Source organism: Mercenaria mercenaria, unplaced genomic scaffold, assembly GCF_021730395.1.
Source record: "Mercenaria mercenaria strain notata unplaced genomic scaffold, MADL_Memer_1 contig_4940, whole genome shotgun sequence".
Classification (NCBI taxonomy): Eukaryota; Metazoa; Mollusca; class Bivalvia; order Venerida; family Veneridae; genus Mercenaria; species Mercenaria mercenaria.
Window position 1 is genome coordinate 22,959 of NW_026463211.1, and position 25,262 is coordinate 48,220.

At 36.5% G+C, this 25,262-nt stretch overlaps 1 protein-coding gene across 1 annotated transcript in view; it reads right to left on the minus strand.

Annotated features, from left to right (window-relative positions):
* Positions 1-25,262, minus strand: part of LOC128554326 (DNA repair protein RAD50-like) — a gene marked incomplete at its 3' end in the record, with an annotated part of 55,996 nt that overhangs the window by 22,006 nt on the left and 8,728 nt on the right. The window contains exons 6-11 of the mRNA XM_053535593.1: positions 24,316-24,421; positions 22,699-22,767; positions 19,244-19,333; positions 8,804-8,852; positions 6,336-6,413; positions 1,073-1,149 (exon numbers count right to left, since the gene is read on the minus strand). Of these exons, the coding sequence (XP_053391568.1) occupies positions 1,073-1,149; positions 6,336-6,413; positions 8,804-8,852; positions 19,244-19,333; positions 22,699-22,767; positions 24,316-24,421 (469 nt within the window). The remainder of the gene's footprint in view (positions 1-1,072; positions 1,150-6,335; positions 6,414-8,803; positions 8,853-19,243; positions 19,334-22,698; positions 22,768-24,315; positions 24,422-25,262) is intronic.

Here is a 25,262-nt window from a genome sequence, read left to right on the forward strand (position 1 = left end):
GTTAAAATAGCTAATTTTGGCCCTTTCAGGGGCCATAACTCTGGAACCCATTAAGGGATCTGGCCGGTTTAAAAAAGGAACCAAGATCTTATGGTGACACAAGTTTTGTGCAAGTTTGATTAAATTCAAATCATAAATGAAGCTGCTATTGTGCAGACAAGGTCAAAATAGCTAATTCTGGCCCTTTCAGGGGCCATAACTCTGGAACCCATAAAGGAATTTCACCAGTTGAAGAAAGGAACCAAGATCTTATGGTGATACAAGTTTTGTGCAAGTTTGGTTAAAATAAAATCATAAATGAAGCTGCTATTGTGCAGACAAGGTCAAAATAGCTAATTCTGGCCCTTTCAGGGGCCATAACTCTAAAACCCATATCGGAATCTGGCCAGTTCAAGAAAGGAACCAAGATCTTATGGTGATACAAGTTGTGTGCCAGTTTGGTAAAAATCAAGTCATAAATAAAGCTGCTATTGTGCAGACAAGGTCAAAATAGCTAATTTTGGCCCTTTCAGGGGCCCTAACTCTGGAACCCATAAAGGGATCTGGCCAGTTCAAGAAAGGAATCGAGATCTTATGGTGATACAAGTTGTGTGCAAGTTTGGTTAAAATAAAATCATAAATGAAACCACTATCGTGCAGACAAGAAATTGTTGACGCACGGACGGACTGACGTCGGACGACGGGTGATCACAAAAGCTCACCTTGTCACTATGTCACAGGTGAGCTAACAATTTAAGCTCATGACGCTATCTTTTTTATCTGTCAAATTTTCTTAGTATATTCTGAAGTTTTGAAAAATCAGGGTAAAATCAAATTCAAATTCATTGTAGAAAAAAAGACTACCTTAAGACAAGCTGAAATCTGAGTAAAAAGTGACCTTGTGAAGTCAGCTGATTGGCTGCTTAAAGCACGTGCCTGCTTAATAGAGGTGACTGGTAAGCCAGGTACAAATGTATAAACAAAACCAGCAGATAAAGACCACATTTTTGCTGTCCTAAGCATGGTCGTTATTAATAGTCTAAACTGTACTTATTTGACCGACTTCAACATAAGGAGGAAAATTCAAAATTACCTCCTGCAGTTTTGTTTTTGTCTCCATAAGCTTTTTTTCAAAGTCTGACAACATCTTCTTCAACTTTTCATCAGACCCTGTAAAATAACAAGACTTTTAAGAATGAATGATAATCATACGTACGTAATAATGTATTATGATCATCAACTTATTTTTTTCTATAAAACAGTTTAGGCCATCATACATATCGACATTTTAAATATGCTACTTCCACCTCAGACTATGCTGTACATGTATAACTTATATCTGGATCTTGCAAAACGAAAAGATGCTTTTGTAGAAAAGTGCATGTCTCCCCCAAAGTACACTGATGGTAGGCTTAGTGACTGAAATGCAATAGGGATCATCTACTCGGCATGTCCAATCATCCCATGAAATTTCTATGTTCTTGCTCAAGTTGTTCTCAAGTTATGGACTGCAAATGGTTTTCCATGTTCTGGCCCCTGTGACCTTGACCTTTGATCGAATGACCCAAAAACCAATAGGGTCATCTACTCTGTATGTCCAATCATCCTATGAAGTTTCGACATTCTGGGTCAAGTGATTCTCAAGTTATTGATCGGAAACGGTTTTCCATGTTCAGGCCCTTGTGACCTTGACCTTTAATTAAGTGACTCAAAAATCTATAGAGGTCATTTACTCTGCATGTCCAATCATCCTATGAAGTTTAAACAACCTGGGTCAAATGGTTCCCAAGTTATTGATTGGAAATGATTTTCCATGTTCAGGCCCCTGTGACCTTGACCTTTGATGGAGTGACCCAAAAATCAATAGGGGTCATATACATTGCATGTTAAATCATCCTATACAGTTTAAACATTCTGGGAATCTGTAATTCTAACATCCAACAAGAGTGCAAGAATGTCACAATATACGCCCGTCACAGCAAATTTCTTTACTCTAGCACCTGTATTTGCAAATGGAATTTTAATTTTGTGGTTGTTTAGTAATAACTAAAAAAACTCCTTACCAGGTAGAGATACCTTAAAATACACCTAAAATTGGAAAGTAACATCTATGTTGTACCACAGAAAAGTGGTCTTGGTTTTTCCCTACGGTCAATTATAAAAAAGTTACAATATAAGTTATTTATAGTAACAACTAAGGGAAGTTAATCTTAAAAAAAAAAAAAAAAAAAAAAAAAAAAAAATCAAAAAAAAAATTGTAAGTCCACACAAAAATCTTTACCAGGTAGAGACTGGTCAAAATACACCTCAAAATTGGATGTAGCATGCATGTTGTACTACAGAAAAGTGGTCTCGATTTTTCCCTACGACTAGTAATGAAAAAGTTACAATATAAGCTATTTATAGTAACAACAAAGGGAAGTAATTCTAAAGAAAGGAACTGCGCATGACACTTCGTCTCATGATGGTGTATAATTGTGTCAAGTTACATCAAAATCCCTCCATGCATGAAGAAGAAATGCTTCGGACAAAGTCATTCTTGTATCTGACCTTTGGCCTCTAAGTGTGACCTTGACCTTAGACCTAGGGACCTGGTTCTTGCGCATGACACTACGTCTTGTGGTGGTGAACATTTGTGCCAAGTTATATCAAAATCCCTCTATGCATGAAGAAGAAATGCTCCGGACAAGGTTTTCATTCTTGTATCCTTTGACCTCTAAGTGTGACCTTGACCTTAGACCTAGAGACCTGGTTCTTGCGCATGACACTCCGCCTCATGGTGGTGAACATTTGTGCCAAGTTATATCAAAATCCCTCTATGCATGAAGAAGAAATGCTCCGGACAAAGTTTTCATTCTTGTATCCTTTGACCTCTAAGTGTGACCTTGACCTTAGACCTAGGGACCTGGTTCTTGCGCATGACACTCCGTCTCATGATGGTGAACAACTGTGCCAAGTTTCATCAAAATCCCTTCATGCATGTAGAAGATATGCTCCGGACAAGGTTTTCATTCTTGTATCCTTTGACCTCTAAGTGTGACCTTGACCTTAGACCTAGAGACCTGGTTCTTGCGCATGACACTCAGCCTCATGGTGGTGAACATTTGTGCCAAGTTATATCAAAATCCCTCTATGCATGAAGAAGAAATGCTCCGGACAAAGTTTTCATTCTTGTATCCTTTGACCTCTAAGTGTGACCTTGACCTTAGACCTAGGGACCTGGTTCTTGCGCATGACACTCCTTCTCATGATGATGAACAATTGTGCCAACTTTCATCAAAATCCCTCTATGCATGAAGAAGATATGCTCCGGACAAAGTCATTCTTGAATTTGACCTTTGACCTCCAAGTGTGACCTTGACCTTAGACCTAGGGACCTGGTTCTTGCGCATGACACTCCGTCTCATGATGGTGAACAACTGTGCCAAGTTTCATCAAAATCCCTTCATGCATGTAGAAGATATGCTCCGGACAAGGTCTGTGGACGACGCCCGCCCGCCCGCCCGCCCGCCCGCCCGCCAACCCGCCCGCCCGCCCGCCAGGGGCGTTCCCATAATACGTCCCGTTTTTCAAACGGGCGTATAAAAAGGGCCATAACTCGTAAAAACATGAATATCATGACAATATGTGCAAAGAAGTATGTTAAGTTTAATGCAGTTGTGATGTGTTCCTACTGAGATACTAACTTGCTGACAATCGCAAACAGAATATTGTTGAAAAAATACAGCCAAGAAGAAAATGGCGCACAATTTTATTAACATGAAAACAAGAGATATGGGACCTTTGCAATTCAGTTGATATTACCATGAAGAAGGATGAGAGAAATTTTGTTCAGTTGTGATGAGTAAAAATTGAGATATGAACTTGCTGAGAATTATAAACAAGGTGGCTACAAACAACGCCTACACTGAAAATATAGCAACAGCTCTTATGACATTCTTCAAAGCGAGTTAAAAAGTCATCCCTTGATGGATGCCAGAGTTACTGATTGGACATGAAATAGACCCCGTTAACCTTTGACCTCCATGTGTGACCTTGACCTTTAAACTATAGGTCTGGGTGTTGTGTGCATCAATCTTCTGATTGTATGGAACACTTATGCCAAGTTTAATCAAAATCATTTGATGGACAAGAATGTGATGGACTGATTGAATGACAGACTGACAGCAAACCGATAGACCAAAAAAAACGGACTTCAACCAGATGGATACTTAAAATAATCAGACCTGAAAAGTCCAAATAATATAAGACTGGCATCAGTCATTAGAGTCCTTTAAAATAAACATCTCTGCCATAAAATCCTCTTAAACAGCACTTTCTGGAAAAAAATTACAATAGCCCTTATGTCTGACTCTTACTGTATAGGCTATATGCCAATAAAAGAAATTGTTGTTTGTTTCATATAAAATTCAGCTACTTCAGAACAATTTTGTTAGTTTCTAGATTTTCACTCCGTCTCAGACCTATTTTCCACAAGATATCCATTCATTTGCTTCAAGAAAATGAAAAGAAAAAGGGGTGTTGAATAGCATGCAGTGAAATGCAAATCAACTGAAGTCAGGTACCCTCATATTGCCGCATTTCAGAAAGCGGTCCGCAGAATAAACACCCTACTTTCGTTTTCAAGTAAACAACTTGAAAACATGCGAATATTAGCATGAAAAGTGTCCTATTTTATGTAAAATTCATTCGACAAGTGAAATAATGCCCATTTGGCCCCAGATTTACGCACAAATGCACGAAAAATGGAAAAATTAGGATCTAATTATTAGGGACTTCTTTCGACTTCACCACGGAAGCACATTTTTGACCGAATTACTGCATTATAACCTATAAGAAATATCTTTTATCAAATTTCATAACATTTTCATCCCTATTTTCAAGAAAGATGTAATACCGAACATGTTAACAAGTTTTATTGTGAAAATTCGAGATTTTAGAGAAATACAGACATTTAAGTGAGGCCACCCCCTACCCATTTTCTAGGCTAAATTTAGGCTCTATGGTCGCTTCATTGTAAATTTTGGTAAAAGTTTCACATGTATGCATTATTTTTCACTTTGATTCTGAAATATCATTCATTCCGTCATGAATGTGACTCAAATGGATGCATTTTGTGCATTTTCACACATTCTGGAGACAAAATATTGGCCTTTCTATTGCAGAAATTGCTACAGAAATAGGCGCATCTACTCAAAATATGGTCAAAATTCAAAATTTTTCAAATTTAATGATTATTTTGTATTGAAAACATCATTTTATAACATATACATTCGATTTATGACTATTAAGACTAATTGTGATGTGTTTTGAGAAAAGTCTTATTTCAGCTCTTATAGGCTATATACCAATAAAAGAAACTGTTCTTTGTTTCATATAAAATTCAGCTTCTTCAGAACAATTTTGTTACATTTTCTAGATTTTCACTCCGTCGTAGACCTATTTTCCACAAGATATCCATACATTTGCTTCAAGAAAACGAAAAGAAAAAGGGGTGTTGAATAGTATGCAGTGAAATGCAAGTCAACTGAAGTCAGGTACCCTCATACTGCCGCATTTCAGAAAGCGGTCCGCAGAATAAACACCCTGCTTTCGTTTTCAAGTAAACAACTTGAAAACATGCGAATATTAGCATGAAAAGTGTCCTATTTTATGTAAAATTCATTCCACGAGTGAAATAATGCCCATTTCGCCCCAGATTTACACGCAAATGCGCGAAAAATGGAAAAATTAGGATCTGTTTATTAGGGACTTCTTTCGACTACACCATGGAAGCACATTTTTGACCGAATTACTGCATTATAACCGATGAGCCTATAGAGAAAAAGGTTTCCTAAGAAATTATCAGTGTCAGTATGAAGATACAATAAACTTTATTACAGATTACTTGATCTCAATAGACTTTGTAAGTATAAGATAATATGTGCACATCAATCTTATGTTGTTGATGTATACCAAGTTTCATTTCAATTAGATGGAAACTGCATGAGGAATTGAGTCACAGTGTTCAGATGTAGTTGTAATATTCTAATAAAAAAGGGACATGAAAGTCCAATATGTATGCACATGTCCACCCCATGCTGATGATATATACCAAAAATTAATTTCAAAAAAGAAACTGTAGTACATTTGCACTTGTGAACACTAGTGTGACTGTGGCGGATGGACAGACTAACGGACAGTTCAAGCTCAGTATAAGCCTCCAGGGTCTTAGGCATCAGGGTCATAAATATCCATAAAAATTATACTTTGGACTCTTTTTTCATACGGATGGACAGACTAACAGACATTTCAAGCATAATATACGCCTCCTGGGTCTTAAAAATAAGGGTCATAAAGATCCATAAAAATTATACCTTGGACTATTTCTTCTATCTGTTCCTGAAGTTCGGCAGCATGCTTCTGTATCAGTTTCTTCTCACTGCCATACTGGTCTGAAATAAACATAGCGAAATAGTCTCAATAATGCAACCTTGCCATTTGTCAAGTTCAAAACTGAGCTCAGAATCATGCTGGAGTTTCGAGACTGGTTTCAAAACAAAGTTTCATTTTCTCAGAGCCGCAGCACTACAGTAAACACTGCGCCCAGATCCCAATGAATGCACTTACCTATAAAGTCACTGTTACTAAAACACCTATAAATAGAAAATACCATCCAAAAAAGGCTGTTACTGTGAAATCATTAATATTCGTCGGGGACTAATTTTCGTGGATTTTGTGATTGACTCAAACCAAGAAATTTAATCCCAACGAACAATTAAATTCCCATTCATTTTATGTTCAAAACTTGAAATCCGCGAATTCATATCCCCATGAAATTGCCATTTTGACCAAAACAACGAAATTTCATGCCCACTAAATTAAATGATCTTACAGTATTCATTCTTACGAACTTGACTACTATCTAATCATTCTCATTAAGAGAACAACAGCCCCTTTATAATAACAAGAGATCCATGATGGTCCTGAATCGCTCACCTATCCCCACATGACCCAGTGTTGAACTGAGTATGACGTCATTATTTCTATTATTTGCCATAGTGACCTAGTTTTTGAGCACATGTGACCTAGATATCATCAAAATAAAAAATTCTGACCAATTTTCACGAAGATCCATTGAAAAGTATGACCTCTAGAGAGGTCACAAGGTTTTTCTATTATTTGACCTAATGACCTAATTTTTGAAGGCATGTGACCCACTTTTGAACTTGACCTAGATATCATCAAGGTGAACATTCTCACCAAATTTCATGAAGATGTCATGAAAAATATGGCCTCTAGAGAGGTCACAATGTTTTTCTATTTTTCGACCTACTGACCTAGTTATTGAAGGCACATGACCCAGTTTCGAACTTGACCTAGATTTCATCAAGCTGAACACTCTCACCAATTTTCATGAAGATCCATTGAGAAATATGGCCTCTAGAGAGGTCACAAGGTTTTTCTATTTTTAGACCTACTGACCTAGTTTATGAAGGCACGTGACCCACTTTTGAACTTGACCTAGATATCATTAAGATTAATATTCTCACCAATTTTCATGAAGATCTCTTGAAAAATATGGCTTCTAGAGAGGTCACATGGTTTTTCTATTTTTCAACCTACTGACCTAGTTTTTGACCGCACATGACCCAGTTATGAACTTGAACTAGATTTCATCAAGCTGAACACTCTCACCAATTTTCATGAAGATCCATTGAGAAATATGGCCTCTAGAGAGGTCACAAGGTTTTTCTATTTATAGACCTACTGACCTAGTTATTGACCGCACGTGATCCAGTTTCGAACCTGACCTAGATATTATCAAGATGAACATTCTGATCAATTTTCATGAAGATCTCTTGAAAAATATGGCCTATAGAGAGGTCACAAGGTTTTTCTACTTTTAGATCTACTGACCTAGTTATTGACCACACGTGATCCAGTTTCAAACTTGACCTAGATATCATCAAGATGAACATTCTGACTAATTTTCATAAAGATCCCATGAAAAATATGGCCTCTAGAGAGGTCACAAAGTTTTTCTATTTTCAGACCTACTGACCTAGTTTTTGACCACATGTGACCCAGTTTCGAACTTGCCCTAGATATCATCAAGGTGAACATTCTGATTAATTTTTGTGAAGATCCATTGAGAAATATGGCCTCTAGCGAGGTCACAAGGTTTTTCTATTTTTCGACCTACTGACCTAGTTTTTAATTGCACGTGACCCAGTTTCAAACTTGACCTAGATATCATCAAGGTGAACATTCTGACCAATTTTCATGAAGATCCATTGAGAAATATGGCCTCTAGAGAGGTCACAAGGTTTTTCTATTTTCAGACCTACTGACCTAGTTTTTGACCCCACGTGACCCAGTTTCAAACTTGACCTAGATATCATCAAGGTGAACATTCTGACCAATTTTCATGAAGATCTCATGAAAAATATGGCCTCTAGAGAGGTCACAAGGTTTTTCTATTTTTAGACCTACTGACTTAGTTTTTGATTGCACGTGACCCAGTTTCGCACTTGACCTAGATATCATCAAGAATAACATTCTGACTAACTTTCATAAAGATCCCATGAAAAATGTGACCTCTAGAGTGGTCACAAGCAAAAGTTTACGCACGGACGGACGACGGACGCTGCACGATCACAAAAGCTCACCTTGTCACAAAGTGACAGGTGAGCTAAAAAGAAATTATACTCATCCCAGCAGTGCTGCTTGGCAGCATTTCCAATGTGCTTTGAATATACATTCTCAGCAAGACTACTACTGTTAAATAATTCACAAGGATTAAATGCAAGTGACCAACTTGTGTCATATTGAACACTCTTACCGATTTTCCTGATTTTAGCTGACTGTTTATCCATTTTGTTCCACTTTTCCTGAAAAGAAAAGAAAACAAATTCACCACAAACAAGCTAAAATAACATTGCTATATTTGTTACTGCAAACAAAGTTTTCCTTTTGAAAGAATTTTATCTGTCCAGTGTCCAGACTATTTATTCAATGTTCCGTAACAATAGCATTTTTTACTATTTATTTTTCTCATAGAAAACAAAATTATGCAAAATAATAAAAGTCCCAGATAGGATGGTTTAACAACAGAATATTACAAAATCTTCTGGAACGACATAAAACAATATAATATAGCGTCAATTAACTTATCATATAGAAACGGCAACTTGACACAAATGCAAAAACAAGGGATAATAAATCTAATTCCAAAGAAAGATAAAGATACAAGTTCATTAAACAACTGGAGACCCATATATCTCTGCTAAATACTGATTATAAAATAGCAACTAAAGCAATTGCTAATAGTTTAAAACCCATACAACATGATATAATTGACCGTTCACAATCAGGTTTCTTAAAAGGGAGATACATAGGAGAAAATACAAGAGGGCCATGATGGCCCTATATCGCTCATCAGAGTTTAGTTGCTTGCTTAAACAAATTTCTTTGCTTAAGCTTAAACTAGGTGAGTAGGTCATGGTAAAGTTTATTCAAGATAACTACTGAAATCTGTATAGAAATTAAACTGATGGTCCAAATTTCTTTGCTGTAGCTTCAAAAACAAGAAAGTAGGTCAGTAGTTCAGGGTTAAGAATATTGAAGATGAGTATTGAAATCAGTATCAAAATTTATAAACTGGTCCAAATCTCTATTCTGTATCTTCAAAAACAAGAGATCAGGTCAGTTGGTCATGATTAAGACAATTCAAAATGAATATTGAAATCTGTATCAAACATGCTTGTGGTCCAAATTTCTTTGCCACCGCTTCAAAAACATGTAAGTCTATGTAAGACAAGGGACCACCCGGACGTGGCCTATATTGACCCCAGGGTCATAATTTGAACAATTTTGGTAGTGAACCACTAGAACATAACATATATATATACTAAATATCTAAGCTCTTAGGTCTAATGGTCGAAGACAAGAATTTTTCTAAAGGTTTTCCCCTGTAAAAGTCATTTAAACCATGTGCTCCCCGGGGCAGGGCCATATTTGACCACAGAGAAATAATTTGAACAATCTTGGTAGAGGACCACCAGATAATGCTACATACCAAATATCAAAGCTCTGGGCCCTGTAGTTTTAGACAAGAAGATTATCAAAGTTTTTCCCTATGAACGGTTTTTTGTTTGGGTTTCCCGTTGAATACACAGGACCGCGTGGTCAAAGAATTATTGGCCCGTCTGAAATCGACACTTAAAAAAGTTCAGTCTTTGATTGGATCATTGAATTTTTGCTGCAGGGTGATAGTAGTGGGACGCCCTTTTTGTCGCCGCTTGATTAATTCAACCTGCGGTCTTACAAAATCTTATCATCACATTAGAGTTAAAAAAGAAATAATATTAGATTTGTCAATGTGGTTGTTATTTTTAAATAACTACAATGGCGTTTCAGTCTTCCATGACCGATTTTGGGTCATAAATGAGGATGTACAACTGTTCACAGACAGTGCGGGGGCAGAAAATTTGGGCTTCAGTATATATTTTCAGGGTCACTGGTCTCAAGCGAGATGGCCTGTGTCATGGCATGCGCGTGGGTTTACTTCAGATATTACATTGTTAGAATTGTTCCCAATCCTTGTGGCAGTTTTTATTTGGGGATCAGAGCTAGTTAATAAGAAAATTAAATTCCACTGTGACAATATGGCGGTTGTCAGTATACTTAATAAGCTTTCATCTAGGTCCGAATTAGTCATGTGCCTGATCAGACTTTTAACTTTACAGTGTATGAAGTTAAACATCCTTATTAAAGCTGCCCATCTTCCAGGCCGATGTAATGATATCTGTGATTCATTATCTCGATTTCAGTCAATCAGATTCAGAAAGCTAGCCCCAAATGCGGACTTGGAACCCCATCCGGTTCCAGAATTCCTATGGAGTGTCTTCGATCTAGAGCTCGAACACTGTTACAGACGGCTATAGCACCAAATTCACATTTAACATATAGTAATGCCATCAATGCCTTCGAAAAGTTTAGAAGTGTATATCATTTATGTTCTCAATGGCCTGCACCTGTACAAGACGTTGTTTTATTTATAGCATATTCTTTTGAAAAGGGGCAGTCATCCAAGACGATTACTACATACGTGGCTGGTTTAAATTATTTTCATAAACTCCACGGCTTTTATGATTTACAGAGTATTTTCATAATAAGTAAGTTATTAGAAGGATGTCGTAGGAATCGCCCTACACGGGATAATAGGGCCCCCCCTAACTAAAGACAAATTGATTACTGTGTGTAATCTTTTACCGACAATGTGCTATAATAATTATGAGACAAAATTATTTCTTGCCTTATTTACTACAGCTTATTTTGGTTTATTTCGGGTGAGCAAACTCTTTCCCACATCTAAAACGTATACACAAAGAGTTATTCAGTGGTGGGACGTAACATTAATTGAAACAGTCTGCAATCATTCATCTTTATTTTTCTAAAACGAATCAAAGAGGAAATCAAATCACATTAAAACTGCCTATGGACACAGGCATCATATGCCCAGTTCGTGCCCTATCAGAATTTCTAAAAGTCAGACCCACTATATGACGGATCCCATTATAAAACGCACAGCTTCAGGATTGGTAGGGCTACTGATTTAGCAACACAGGGCATACCATCAGAGACAATCATGAGGCTGGGTCGATGGTCTTCCGCTTGTGTTAATTTATATATTCACAATTAAACCTCCCTGTCTAAATAAAGAAAAGACTTCGAAAAAAAGCTCACTGGCGCGAACGTTATAGAGAAACAATGGGCGGGCAGATAGTGCAAACTTATTTATGTCTACCTATTTATATTGAGATAATGTTCATTTTTACTGTTTAGATATATGGGTACTTGGGGACTCGATCCCCTATTGGGTTGGTGTCTGAGCGAGGGAGACGGGAAAGGAACACCTTCATCTCAATGGACTGACGGTAGAGTGGCTAGGCGTGAGAGGCCTTCACTGGAGTAAATTGAAACACCAAATTGAAGGTTCTGTTTTCTTCTGCCCCGTCCATTATTGTTTTACTTTTAGGCGGTAATGACATTACGTCATCATCCATTGTACAAGTCAAAATCACGATACGCGAGGAAATTTCATATTTACGTGAAGTATTCCCTGAAGCGACAATTATATGGGTTGATATATTACCAAGGCGTACATGGAGGGGGGGCTACAAATCTAAAGACCATTGAGAAAAAACTTCTTAGATTAAACAGGTTAGGGCGGCAGCTGGTCCTCTCTTCTGGAAAGGCAGATATTGTGAAGCAGGATATTGATACAGAAACAAATTTTTTTCGAGGGGACGGTGTCCACCTTAATGAAGTAGGCTTAGAATTCTATCTCGACTATTTAAGAGATGCCATATTAAGGAATACTTCTTAAAGCCCTGCTCCGCGGCTATTCAAATTCTATTGTGTGTGCAACCCATGATTACAATAGGTAACAATTAACGGCCACGCGCCACACTTTAGCACGCAAAACCACAGGTATTTTATATAGAATTTTATATAAAATAGACTCTATTTTGACAGGCGTCACTGTTCATAGTCAGGATTTTCATGGTTTTTCAGTGACAATTTAATGTTAAAAGGTAGGACTGGAGCAGGACTTTAAGGTCGGGAGAATTTTGGCGGATAAATTTTTGAAATTTATTGTGGCGGAAAATTCTGTCGGCCGGGAGGTAAACGGACTCAAGTTTACAATGTCGCCTAGTTATTTGCTTCGAGAGATATGTTGCCACTTAGCACTCGCTCTATTGTGACCGTGTGTGGAAAGGGTTTTGCCCTAGTACTTGGCAATACCTACTTAGCTTTGCTTCCTTGCTTCCAAAGGTGTTGATTTGCGTTGCATAGCCACAGCGTTCCTTACATTCTGGATCGGGTTGCCGATACCACCTACTGCTTGGAGTCAACTAGAGTAGATGGGTCAGCGATTTGATGCTGGAATGTTGACCGATATTTCGCAGTTGCATATGTATTTCACCTCTTAGCAAACAGTGGTCACTTTGCAAATCGATTTGAACGTTGCTTGCCTTGCTGTTAGCTGTATGGTACTACCTTGCCTTGCCTTGCATTGTCTGGCCTTTAATCGACGTGGGTTGTGGGTTCAACCCCTTAACGAAGTGACCCGTGGGGATCGGACTTATGACTTTTGCGTTGTTGGATTAGAAGATTAGAATGTTTGATAGCAGGGTTCGTTCTCCTTTTCGGTCGACAGGATTTTGTCCTTTAAATGACTTAACACGGCGAAACCTGTTTAGTCACGAGCGGCCAAAAAACTCCACCAACACTTTATTGAATACGATAGGGTTCATGTCTTATATATATTTTCTACTATTTATACTATTAGGAACTTGTTATATACTCAAATAAAAAGAGTATACCTAATAATGGTTGTTTAGTCTTTATTTTGAGTAATAAAATAATACAAATTAATTTAGAATTAAAATAATTTCATTTATTTTTTCTCAATATTGTCGTCTGCGTTTTTGTCGTCTGCTTCGCCTATTCACTACCATTATACAGGTTTTAGTTACACCTGAACGGTCACGGCTGGTTCCTACTGAACGTATTGGTACCACTACCTACACTGCATATAACAAGAGGACCATGATGGTCCTGAATTGCTCACCTGTCCCCACATGACCCAGTTTTGAACTGAGTATGATGTCATTGTTTCTATTATTTGACATAGTGACCTAGTTTTTGAGCTCATGTGACCCAGTTTTGAACCTGACCTAGATATCATCAAGATAAAAATTCTGACCAATTTTCATGAAGATCCATTGAAAAATATGGCCTATAGAGAGGTCACAAGGTTTTTTATTATTTGACCTACTGACCTAGTTATTGATGGCACGTGTTCCAATTTCGAATTTGACCTAGATATCATCAATGTGAACATTCTGACCAAATTTCATGAAGATCCATTCAAAAGTATGGCCTCTAGAGAGGTCACAAGGTTTTTCTATTTTTAGACCTACTGACCTAGTTTTTGACCGCAGTTGACAAGTTTCAAACTTGATCTAGATCTCATCAAGATGAACATTCAGACCAACTTTCATACAGATCCCATGAAAAATATGGCCTTTAGAGAGGTCACAAGGTTTTTCTATTATTTGACCTACTGACCTAGTTTTTGACGGCACGTAACCCAGTTTCAAATTTTATCTAGATATCATCAAGGTGAACATTCTGACCAATTTTAATGAAGATCTTTTGAAATATATGGCCTCTAGAGAGGTCACAAGGTTTTTTCATTATTTGACCTACTGACCTAGTTTTTGAAGGCACATGACCCAGTTTCGAACTTGACCTAGATATCATCAAGATGAACATACTGACCAACTTTCATGAAGATCCATTGAAAATATGGCCTTTAGAGAGGTCAAGGTTTTTCTATTTTTAGATCTACTGACCTAGTTTTGGACCGCACGTGACTCAGTTTTGAACTTGACCTAGATATCATCAAGATGAACATTCAGACCAACTTTCAAACAGATCCCATGAAAAAGATGGCCTCTAGAGAGGTCACAAGGTCTTTTTTATAATTTGACCTACTGACCTAGTTTTTGACGGCACATGACCCAGTTTCAAACTTGACCTAGATATCATCAAGGTGGACATTCTGACTAATTTTCATGAAGATCCATTGAAAAGTATGGCCTCTAGAGAGGTCACAAGGTTTTTCTATTTTTAGACCAACTGACCTAGTTTTGGACCGCACGTGACCCAGTTTCAAACTTGGCCTAGATATCATCAAGATGAACATTCAGACCAACTTTAATAAAGATCCCATGAAAAATGTGACTTCTAGAGTGGTCACAAGCAAAAGTTTACGGACGCATGGACGGACTGACGGAAGCACGGACGGACGACGGACGCTGCACGATCACAAAAGCTCACCTTGTCACAAAGTGACATGTGAGCTAAAAACAGGAAAACTTGTGTTCTCCTTCACTTTTTTGCTAGCTACACACTAACATTAACGTTCAAGTTTTCCCACCCACCACACCCCATTGAATTGTTCAATGATTAAGGACATTCTTTTCCTCTGTCTGATTAAGTGTAAAAATTGTATTGACAGAAAAAATTATTAATACATGTATAATTGTCGCTGAAAGTATTTATGTTACAGAAATTGAGTGCCAGAATAGTACCCTCAACAGAGAGCAGGGACAGTACAGGAGAGTGGTTTGTATACGCACCTTAAACACAAACTATATGGTTTGGATGTGATAGTTCCAGGGATGTGCATTAGAAACGTTTGGTGCTAAGTGTTTATTATTTACATTCACAAATGTTTTGATTCGGAAGAACGCTTCGATGAAATATAACTCTCCGACTGTTCTATATCTATGTGTTAGCTCTCAGACATTGGCACGAACGATTTTTAGTTCAATTGTATTGTTTATTGTGTTTAGAATTTGTATTTGCTTCAGTATGTTATATATATTGTAATGTAATTGGACATTTAAAGAAATACAAGTATACTATTAGGTACTTAATGGTGTAGAGAACGTTCAATTGGTCGAGTGTTTCTATAATTAAATTTATTCATCTGTATACCTTTAACTTGAGACACTGTAACCCCGAGTGTGACTTAGTCTGTGTTAATATTAAAATAGTGGCGTTGCTTATAATGTCTATGAAATATACAACAATTAGTATACTTTGTTTTCAGTTTGTTATACGCTTAATAAGGTATAGGTCTGGATATTATACATATTTCAATAGAAAATTGTCGCTCATATCACTGTAGGGGGCGGAAAATTCTGTCGGCCGGGAGGTGAACGGACTCGAGTTTACAATGTCGCCTAGTTATTTGCTTCGGGAGATATGTTGCCACTTAGCACTCGCTCTATTGTGACCGTGTGTGGAAAGGTTTTTGCCCTAGTACTTGGCAATACCTACTTAGCTTTGCTTCCTTGCTTCCAAGGGCGTTGATTTGCGTTGCATAGCCACAGCGTTCCTTACATTCTGAATCGGGTTGCCGATACCACCTACTGCTTGGAGTCAACCAGAGTAGATGGGTCGGCGATTTGATGCTGGAATGTTGACCGATATTTCGCAGTTGCATATGTATTTCACCTCTTAGCAAACAGTGGTCACTTTGCAAATCGATTTGAACGTTGCTTGCCTTGCTGTTAGCTGTATGGTACTACCTTGCCTTGCCTTGCATTGTCTGGCCTTTAATCGACGTGGGTTGTGGGTTCGACCCCTTAACAGAGTGACCCGTGGGGATCGGACTTATGACTTTTGCGTTGTTGGATTAGAAGATTAAAATGTTTGATAGCAGGGTTCGTTCTCCTTTCGGTCGACCGGATTTTGTCCTTTAAATGACTTAACACGGCGAAACCTGTTTAGTCACGAGCGGCCAAAAAACTCCACCAACACTTTATTGAATACGATAGGGTTCATGTCTTATATATATTTTCTACTATTTATACTATTAGGAACTTGTTATATACTCAAATAAAAAGAGCATACTGAATAATGGTTGTTTAGTCTTTATTTTGAGTAATAAAATAAATGGAATAATTTATATGAAAGCTTAGAATGGCCTCTTATCTACATGAACCCCTTTCGGAGTACCACTGGCACCAAACTAAGAGCATCCCAATACAAGTTCATAAAATGCATCCTTCCTACAAATGACTTCCTTCATAAATTGTGAATTCAGGTCCTTGTGACCTGTGTAATATGCACACTGAAACACTCATTCACTTGTTCTGGGAATGCCCAGTAAGTCAAGTATTCTGGTCAGACGTCACACGTTTCTTACATGATAACAATATAAACATACAACTTGACTACAGAATAATAGCTTTTGGTCTAGTATGTAATGCAAAAACAAAAGATATTGCAAATTTCATACTAATAATGGCCAAATATTTCTTATATAAATGCAAACTGAACAAACACAAACTTCCTATCAGAAATAAAACAAGAGGGCCATGATGGCCCTATATCGCTCACCTGTTATCATTGCACTTGAGGACAAGAAGGTCCTCAGAAAAAATATCCAAAGGACAGGAACAACTAAGGGAAGAAATTTAACCAAAAAGAAAAAAAATTCTTACAAGGTACAGATATGTCAAAATACACCTAAAAATTGGAGGTACCATCCATGTTGTACCACAGAAAAGTGGTCTCGGTTTTTCCCTACGGCCAATAATAAAAAAGTTACTAAAAATAAGCTATTTATAGTAACGTAAAAGGGAAGTAATTAAAAAAAAAAATTATTGTAAGTGAACAAAAGAAGGATCTGCCAAATAAATCTGTTGACATAAATGAAATTTCAGATCAGTATCTTCATTAGTTACGGAGATATACCCATTTTAATTTGAAATAAAGGGAGGTAATTTGACATAAAATCAGTCCATAGTTATCTACCCTGATTGGCTCAGTCCAACTAATGACAATAATGAAATTTCAAATAAGTCCTATAAGTACTTACTGATATAAATCCATTTTGATTACAATCAGGGGAGGTAATAAGACATAAAATAACTCTGGAACCTTCGACTGGATCTGGTTTGTCATGGAATCCAAGATTTACTGTTGTTGAAGATATTTTGGAAGATTGTATCTAATAAAATCATAAATGAAGTATCTATATGACTGCAAAAGCCAAAATAGCCAATTTTGGACCTATAAGGGGCCATAACTCTGGAACCAATGATGGAATCTGGCCAGTTCAAGAAAGGAAGCAAGATCTTGTGGTAATACAAGTTGTGTGCAAGTTTGGTTAATATCAAATCATAAATGAAGCTGCTATTGTGCAGACAAGGTCAAAATAGCTAATTTTCGCCCTTTCAGGGCCCATAACTCTGGAACCCATTAAGGGATCTGGCCGGTTTAAAAAAGGAAACGAGATCTTATGGTGACACAAGTTTTGTGCAAGTTTGATTAAATTCAAATCATAAATAAAGCTGCTATTGTGCAGACAAGGTCAAAATAGCTAATTTTGGCCCTTTCAGGGGCCATAACTCTGGAACCCATAAAGGAATCTGGCCAGTTCAAGAAAGGAACCGAGATCTTATGGTGATACAAGTTGTGTACCAGTTTGGTAAAAATCAAGGTATAAATAAAGCTGCTATTGTGCAGACAAGGTCAAAATAGCTAATTTTGGCCCTTTCAGGGGCCATAACTCTGGAACCCATAATGGGATCTGGCCAGTTCAAGAAAGGAACCGAGATCTTATGGTGATACAAGTTGTGTGCAAGTTTGGTTAAAATAAAATCATAAATGAAACCACTATCGTGCAGACAAGAAATTGTTGACGGACGGACGGACGGACGGACGCACGCACGCATGGACGGACTGACGACGGACGACGGACGAAGGGTGATCACAAAAGCTCACCTTGTCACTATGTGACAGGTGAGCTAACAATGAAAGCAAACTGAAAGTATCATAGCACAAACTAAGAATAAACTAGCTACGCATAATGCTAAATGGAGCGATATAAATATTTAACAGAGAATATATACATATAAATACTCGTTTCGGCTTCCTAACATGAAAAATTCAACGCCAAAAGTGAGGTTTGAACCCACATCAGTGAGGGGCAAGTGATTTGAAGTCAGCGACCTTAACCACTCAACCCAAAGGCCCCCCAAAATCTTGTAGATGAGCACTCAAAATATTTGTGGGAAATAACACTGTGATATAATCAATCTAACCAAAGCGTGTAAGCTGACTTTTCAACATATTTTGTACATGACTGTAATAAAGTTAATAGATTTGTTCAATTATGTACGCTCATTGTTCTAGCAACAGTTTTAGACAAAGAAGGCAATTTACATAGGATGGGTTGTATAGCTGGTTGCATGACTAGCAGGTGTCCAACTTGCTGCTCACAAACTCATTGTGATAACATTAATGTCTGTGCCTTTATTATGTGTGATAGTACATTAAAAACAATAAGCAATCATGACATTCAAATAGTAAGTTCACTCCACCATATTTAAGATGTGAGAAATGTTGTTCATCTTTTAGTTCTATTTAAATGTTGCATTTAATAGAGATTATCTGAAATTCAATATTCAATAATCAGATTTACTTCAACTCCATTTTTTTGTTATGTATTAAGTTAACTCTAGTGTTCTCCAACTGAAAAACATTTAGTACGTATGCCTTAGGTCTAGCTATTTGCTCTTCTGCAATAATTGTAAAACATATTTGTACAAAATTTTAAAGAAATATTATTTCGCCTTAATTTATTTAACCTTAGCAATGCAATCATAGATTTACAGTTGTCAAATCTTACCTCTTTAAGTTTAAGCTGACTGTCCACTTTGTTCACGCAATCTTTATAAGCTTCCCGTTTTGCCTCTTGTTCTGTTAAATCACACTCAAGCTACAAAATAATAAGCCTCCAATGTCTGTCCTTGCTCCACTTTGAAGGAAGGGTATACATAACAAGAGGACCATGATGGTCCTGAATCGCTCACCTGTTCCCACATGACCCAGTTTTGAGTATGACGTCGTTTTTTCTATTATTTGACATTGTGACCTAGTTTTTGAGCTCATGTGACCCGGTTTTGAATCTGACCTAGATATCATCAAGATAAAAATTCTGACCAATTTTCATGAAGATCCATTGAAAAATATGGCCTCTAGAGAGGTTAAAAGATTTTTCTAATTTTAGACCTACTGACCTAGTTTTTGACCGCAGTTGACCCAGTTTCAAATTTGACCTAGATATCATCAAGATGAACATTTAGATCAACTTTCATACAGATCCCATGAAAAGTATGGCCTCTAGAGAGGTCACAAGGTTTTTCTATTTTTAGACCTACTGACCTAGTTTTTGAGGGCACGTGACCCAGTTTCAAACTTGATCTAGATATCATCAAGGTGAACATTCTGACCAATTTTCATGAAGATCCATTTAAGTGTATGGCCTCTAGAGAGGTCACAAAGTTTTTCTATTTTAAGACCTACTGACCTAGTTTTTGATCGCAGTTGACCCAGTTTCAAAACTGACCTATATATCAAGATAAACATTCAGACCAACTTTCATACAGATCCCATGAAAAATATGACCTCTAAAGAGGTCACAAGGTTTTTTCATTATTTGACCTACTGACCTACTTTTTAGTGACACATGACCCACTTTCGAACTTGACCTAGATATCATCAAGATGAACATTCAGACCAATTTTTATGAAGATCCATTGAAAAGTATGGCCTCTAGAGAGGTCACAAGGTTTTTCTATTTTTAGACCTACTGACCTAGTTTTTGACCGCACGTGACCCAGTTTCGAACTTGACCTAGCTATCATCAAGATGAACATTCAGACCAACTTTCATACAGATCCCATGAAAAATATGGCCTTTAGAGAGGTCACAAGGTTTTTCTATTATTTGACCTACTGACCTAGTTTTTGACGGCACGTAACCCAGTTTCAAACTTAATCTAGATATCATCAAGGTGAACATTCTGACCAAGGTCACAAGGTTTTTTCATTATTTGACCTACTGACCTACTTTTTAATGACACATGACCCACTTTCGAACTTGACCTAGATATCATCAAGATGAACATTCAGACCAATTTTTATGAAGATCCATTCACAAGTATGGCCTCTAGAGAGGTCACAAGGTTTTTCTATTTTTAGACCTACTGACCTAGTTTTTGTCCCCACATGACCCAGTTTTTAACTGAGTATGACGTCATTGTTTCTATTATTTGACATAGTGACCTAGGTTTTGAGCTCATGTGACCCAGTTTTGAACCTGACCTAGATATCATCAAGATAAAAATTCTGACCAATTTTCATGAAGATCCATTGAAAAATATGGCCTCTAGAGAGGGCACAAGGTTTTTTATTATTTGACCTACTGACCTAGTTATTAATGGCACGTGTTCCAATTTCGAATTTGACCTAGATATCATTAATGTGAACATTCTGACCAAATTTCATGAAGATCCATTCAAAAGTATGGCCTCTAGAGAGGTCACAAGGTTTTTCTATTTTTAGACCTACTGACCTAGTTTTTGACCGCAGTTGACCAAGTTTCAAACTTGACCTAGATATCATCAAGATGAACATTCAGACCAACTTTCATACAGATCCCATGAAAAATATGGCCTTTAGAGAGGTCACAAGGTTTTTCTATTATTTGACCTACTGACCTAGTTTTTGATGGCACGTAACCCAGTTTCAAACTTAATCTAGATATCATCAAGGTGAACATTCTGACCAATTTTAATGAAGATCTTTTGAAATATATGGCCTCTAGAGAGGTCACAAGGTTTTTCTATTTTTAGACCTACTGGCCTAGTTTTTGACCATACGTGACCCAGTTTCAAACTTGACCTAGACATCATCAAGGTGAACATTCTGACCAACTTTCATAAAGATCCCATGAAAAATGTGACCTCTAGAGTGGTCACAAGCAAAAGTTTACGCACGCACGCACGGACGACGGATGCTGCGCGATCACAAAAGCTCACCTTGTCACTTTGTGCCAGGTGAGCTTAAAAAATGATAAGAACTAAACAACAGAATAAAACTATTGCAGGACTTTGTTTTGAAGTTAACCTCAGAATGTCCCCTGAACTGTGACACTGACCTTTGAGGTAAAGATCTGACTCTACTGTTTGGCAAGATAACATCGGCACATGGGTTACTAAAATAAATGTGATTCAGACTTGTCTAGTTATCTGGCATACTTATGGGGTCAAACCATTTGTGTCAGTAAACAATAAGTTTAATACACCAAAATATTTTTCAGGAACTGTAGATTGTGGAACTGGATAGAACTTTTACCTAATATTTGGGAGGCGATGGATATTCAAGGTTACGCCAAAGATGGCCACCAATTTTTGAAAAATGAACTTGTGTATAGTTTTGTTAATAGCACACTTACTACTTCACACATATTCATTATATTTACTAATGCTGGGCACGACTGATTCTGCGTTTGCAACCAGTGCAGATCATGATCAGCCTGCACATCCGTGCCATTCAGTCAGTATCTTTTTTGTATGCACCCTTTTTAACAGTTAATGGTGCTATCCAAATTGAAAGATGGACAAGTTCATTATAGAAATATAGCAGGGTAAAGGTTAATGCAGTTTTATTTTATGCTTTTCAGTGAAATACTAAAATTTATCAGTGAAATAAAATTGATATTTTCACTGCTTCAAACAGTGAAAATATCAATTTTATTTTTCACTGGTATGGAACTACACTTGAATGTGAATGAATATGAATAATATATAATCGTAAATTCCTTGCAAAATATACTTCAGTAAAGATATAGATGTATATAAATACTTAGGGGATCATAGATTTATACGTTCCATTGTAATAAAATCTGAAAGAAATCCTGAAATGTCATAAAACTATTTGACAGTTTTTCTACATAGATATAATGATGTCATGAAATTATGACGTCATGATGCGATGCACGTGATGTGATTGTTTAAAACCATTGAAAATATATATTATAAAAATAAAAAGAAAGTTTGTTTGTTTCAATGTAAGATCGAAATATATTTCACTTGTGAACACCATAATTTACATTTTCACTCGTGGCTGCACCACTCGTGAAAATATTAAATAATAAATTAGTGTTTCACTCTGTGAAATATATTTCGATCTTACACTGAAACAAACAAATATCCTTTATATCAACTTTTTGCACTAAGCTGATGATCTGTCTAATAAATAATCCTCACCAACAGTGAGTCACTGTATTCATAAAGTATACCTGATGCGCTTTTTTCTTATTTTCATTCAAATGCGGAAGCTCAATTTTGAATTCCTTTAACTTGCCATCCTGAAAATAAAATTATATTGATTTGTTTTTTTATTTCAATGATACATGTCTTACTGACTCAATCAATATTTGTTAGGGATTAATTTTCAAGGATTTCACATTAAAAACCAACAAACAAACAAAATTCCCAATGATTTTATCTTTAAATCCTGAAATCAATGAATTCTTGTCCCAATGTATTACCTGTTTTGGCTTTGCTGAAAAAACAAGGACAGACAACAGATACAGGCCCATCACAATGAACCTCTGGTTCAGGTGAGCTGAAAATTCTGAGCATGACTTCTTGGGATTTGCTTTAGCAGATATTTCAATGCATTTTTGTCCATTGGGATAATATAATTTCTTTCGTTTGAGCAGACGAATTAGAAAAAAATTATTTTCCTTTCAATTGTATGTAGTCTCCGCCAGGTGGCGTTTTATCGCACGAAGTTTTCGTGCGTAACGTTAATTGATGTAGTTGTCAGTTCAGCTTTGGGACACTGACCATTCTACACGTTAAATTTTTGTATATTTTGTTTAGAATACAAAGCACTAAAATTGGCGAAACAAATCTTGCGACAAGTAGTGTTTATCATTTTATGGTATACATCATTATCGTCATAGCGTATGATTATTTTTTACGAATATAATAATTTCACTATGAACATGTGTTTAAGGTATATTAATAATAGCATATTTTGTTGCTCTAATTTCTATATGAAAGATTAAGCTATAACTTCAGAATGTAGTGTGTGTATTCTTAAGATATATGGAAACACAATAATTTGTGTAGACTGTGATTTGTGTTTCAGTTAAATGTGGTTTCTTAAATGAGTTATAGGAAATGTGAATTTAATCTTTCAAACCAGTCATGGAACGCTCACGAGCAAGATATTGTGAAAACTGAAGTGTTTATGAACATTATGATAAACACAAATGGAAGTGTTTATGAACATTATGATAAACATGGGACTTAAGTTTATTGAGCTCATGACGTTGATGCTGTAATTATTATGAATTGATGATATTGATGATGATATGTTATATGTATACATGTACTCATGTAGTTTGGTCAGTATGCGACCCAAGTGCTTTCCGCAATTTTCAATATGAATTTTTGAAATGATAGTGAGTTTTGTTGTTCTTTTCTCAGTATACCAAGGAGACGGTATTAGGTTTAAGGGAAGTAAAGTATTCTTTAAATCCAAAAATTTGCTTTTACCATGTTTGCAATAAGCCAATTTTTCATTTATTTTTATTTTGTTTGGTTTAATGTCGCACTGAGACAATTATAGGTCATATGGCAATTCCCAGATATGATGGTGGAGGAAGACCCCAGGTGCCCCTCCGTGCATTATTTCATCACAAGCGGGCACCTGGGTAGAACCATGACCTTCTGTAAGCCAGCTGGATGGCTTCCTCACATGAAGAATTCAACCCAACTTTTCAACATAGAAAAAGGACCATAATCAAGATACATAATTGTTTCTTATAACTTGAAATTTAATTTGTTATAATTTTATATGTGTTCACTACAAGTGAAGATTGCTGAATGTTTAGTTAATATACCTGTTCTTTTTTGGTTTTCTTTATGCTGTCTAGAGCTTTCACATATCTTGTTGAAGCAAACAAAGCATCAAACTTTTCTTTCAATTGTTTTCCTTCGCCGAGTGGCCTTTGAAATATATATTGTACATTTGTCACATACAATGTGGACATTTGTCATTTTCATATATTTTCATTTGTTTTTGGACCCACTCCATCTGGAAGCAACATTTATAGGTTGCTCAAAGATATACTGATTTAGCAGTAGAAGATAAAACTCTGCTTGTAAAAAAGTTTTAGATGTGCAAATTTCCATGTAGCAAGCAGTTTGATTACATCTATCTTACAAATTTAGCAGACACTTTTTCTTACTATAATTTTATATAAAGATTTACTAACCGAATGTGTACAAATGCAAGTAAAAAATCACGAAGTCTTTCTATTGTTTCTCTATTATTTGTATGTTATTATGTTACTGTCCATCTCAGAGGAAGCTTATTCTACTCTGACTAAGACAGCAATAATGATGTCAACATTGTATGACACATAATTCCTGAAAACGTGTAGGGGCATTAAGGTTATGAAGATATCGGATACAGATACAATATCTGATACAATATCATATAAAAAGATTTTTAAAGTTTCAACTAAATATATATAGGGAAAAGTGACCATGCCTCCTGGCAGCCAAGTGTTTGGGATGAAACTATTAATTTGTAAAATATTCCTATAATACTAAGACTCACCATTGAAAAATTTGTGTAAAATTATTTAATAGTAAGACCACAAATAAAGACGGACAAATAGATGGTAGGACTGATGGATGTACAGTTTAAACACTGTATGCCTCCCGGGTCTATGCCATTGGGGACATAACAATTCACAAGTACCGTTGTTCCATTCTTGGAAAAGTCTGATAAATTCAAAATCACTACTGTCAAAGTATCCTGATTCTTAAATTAAAAGGTTGA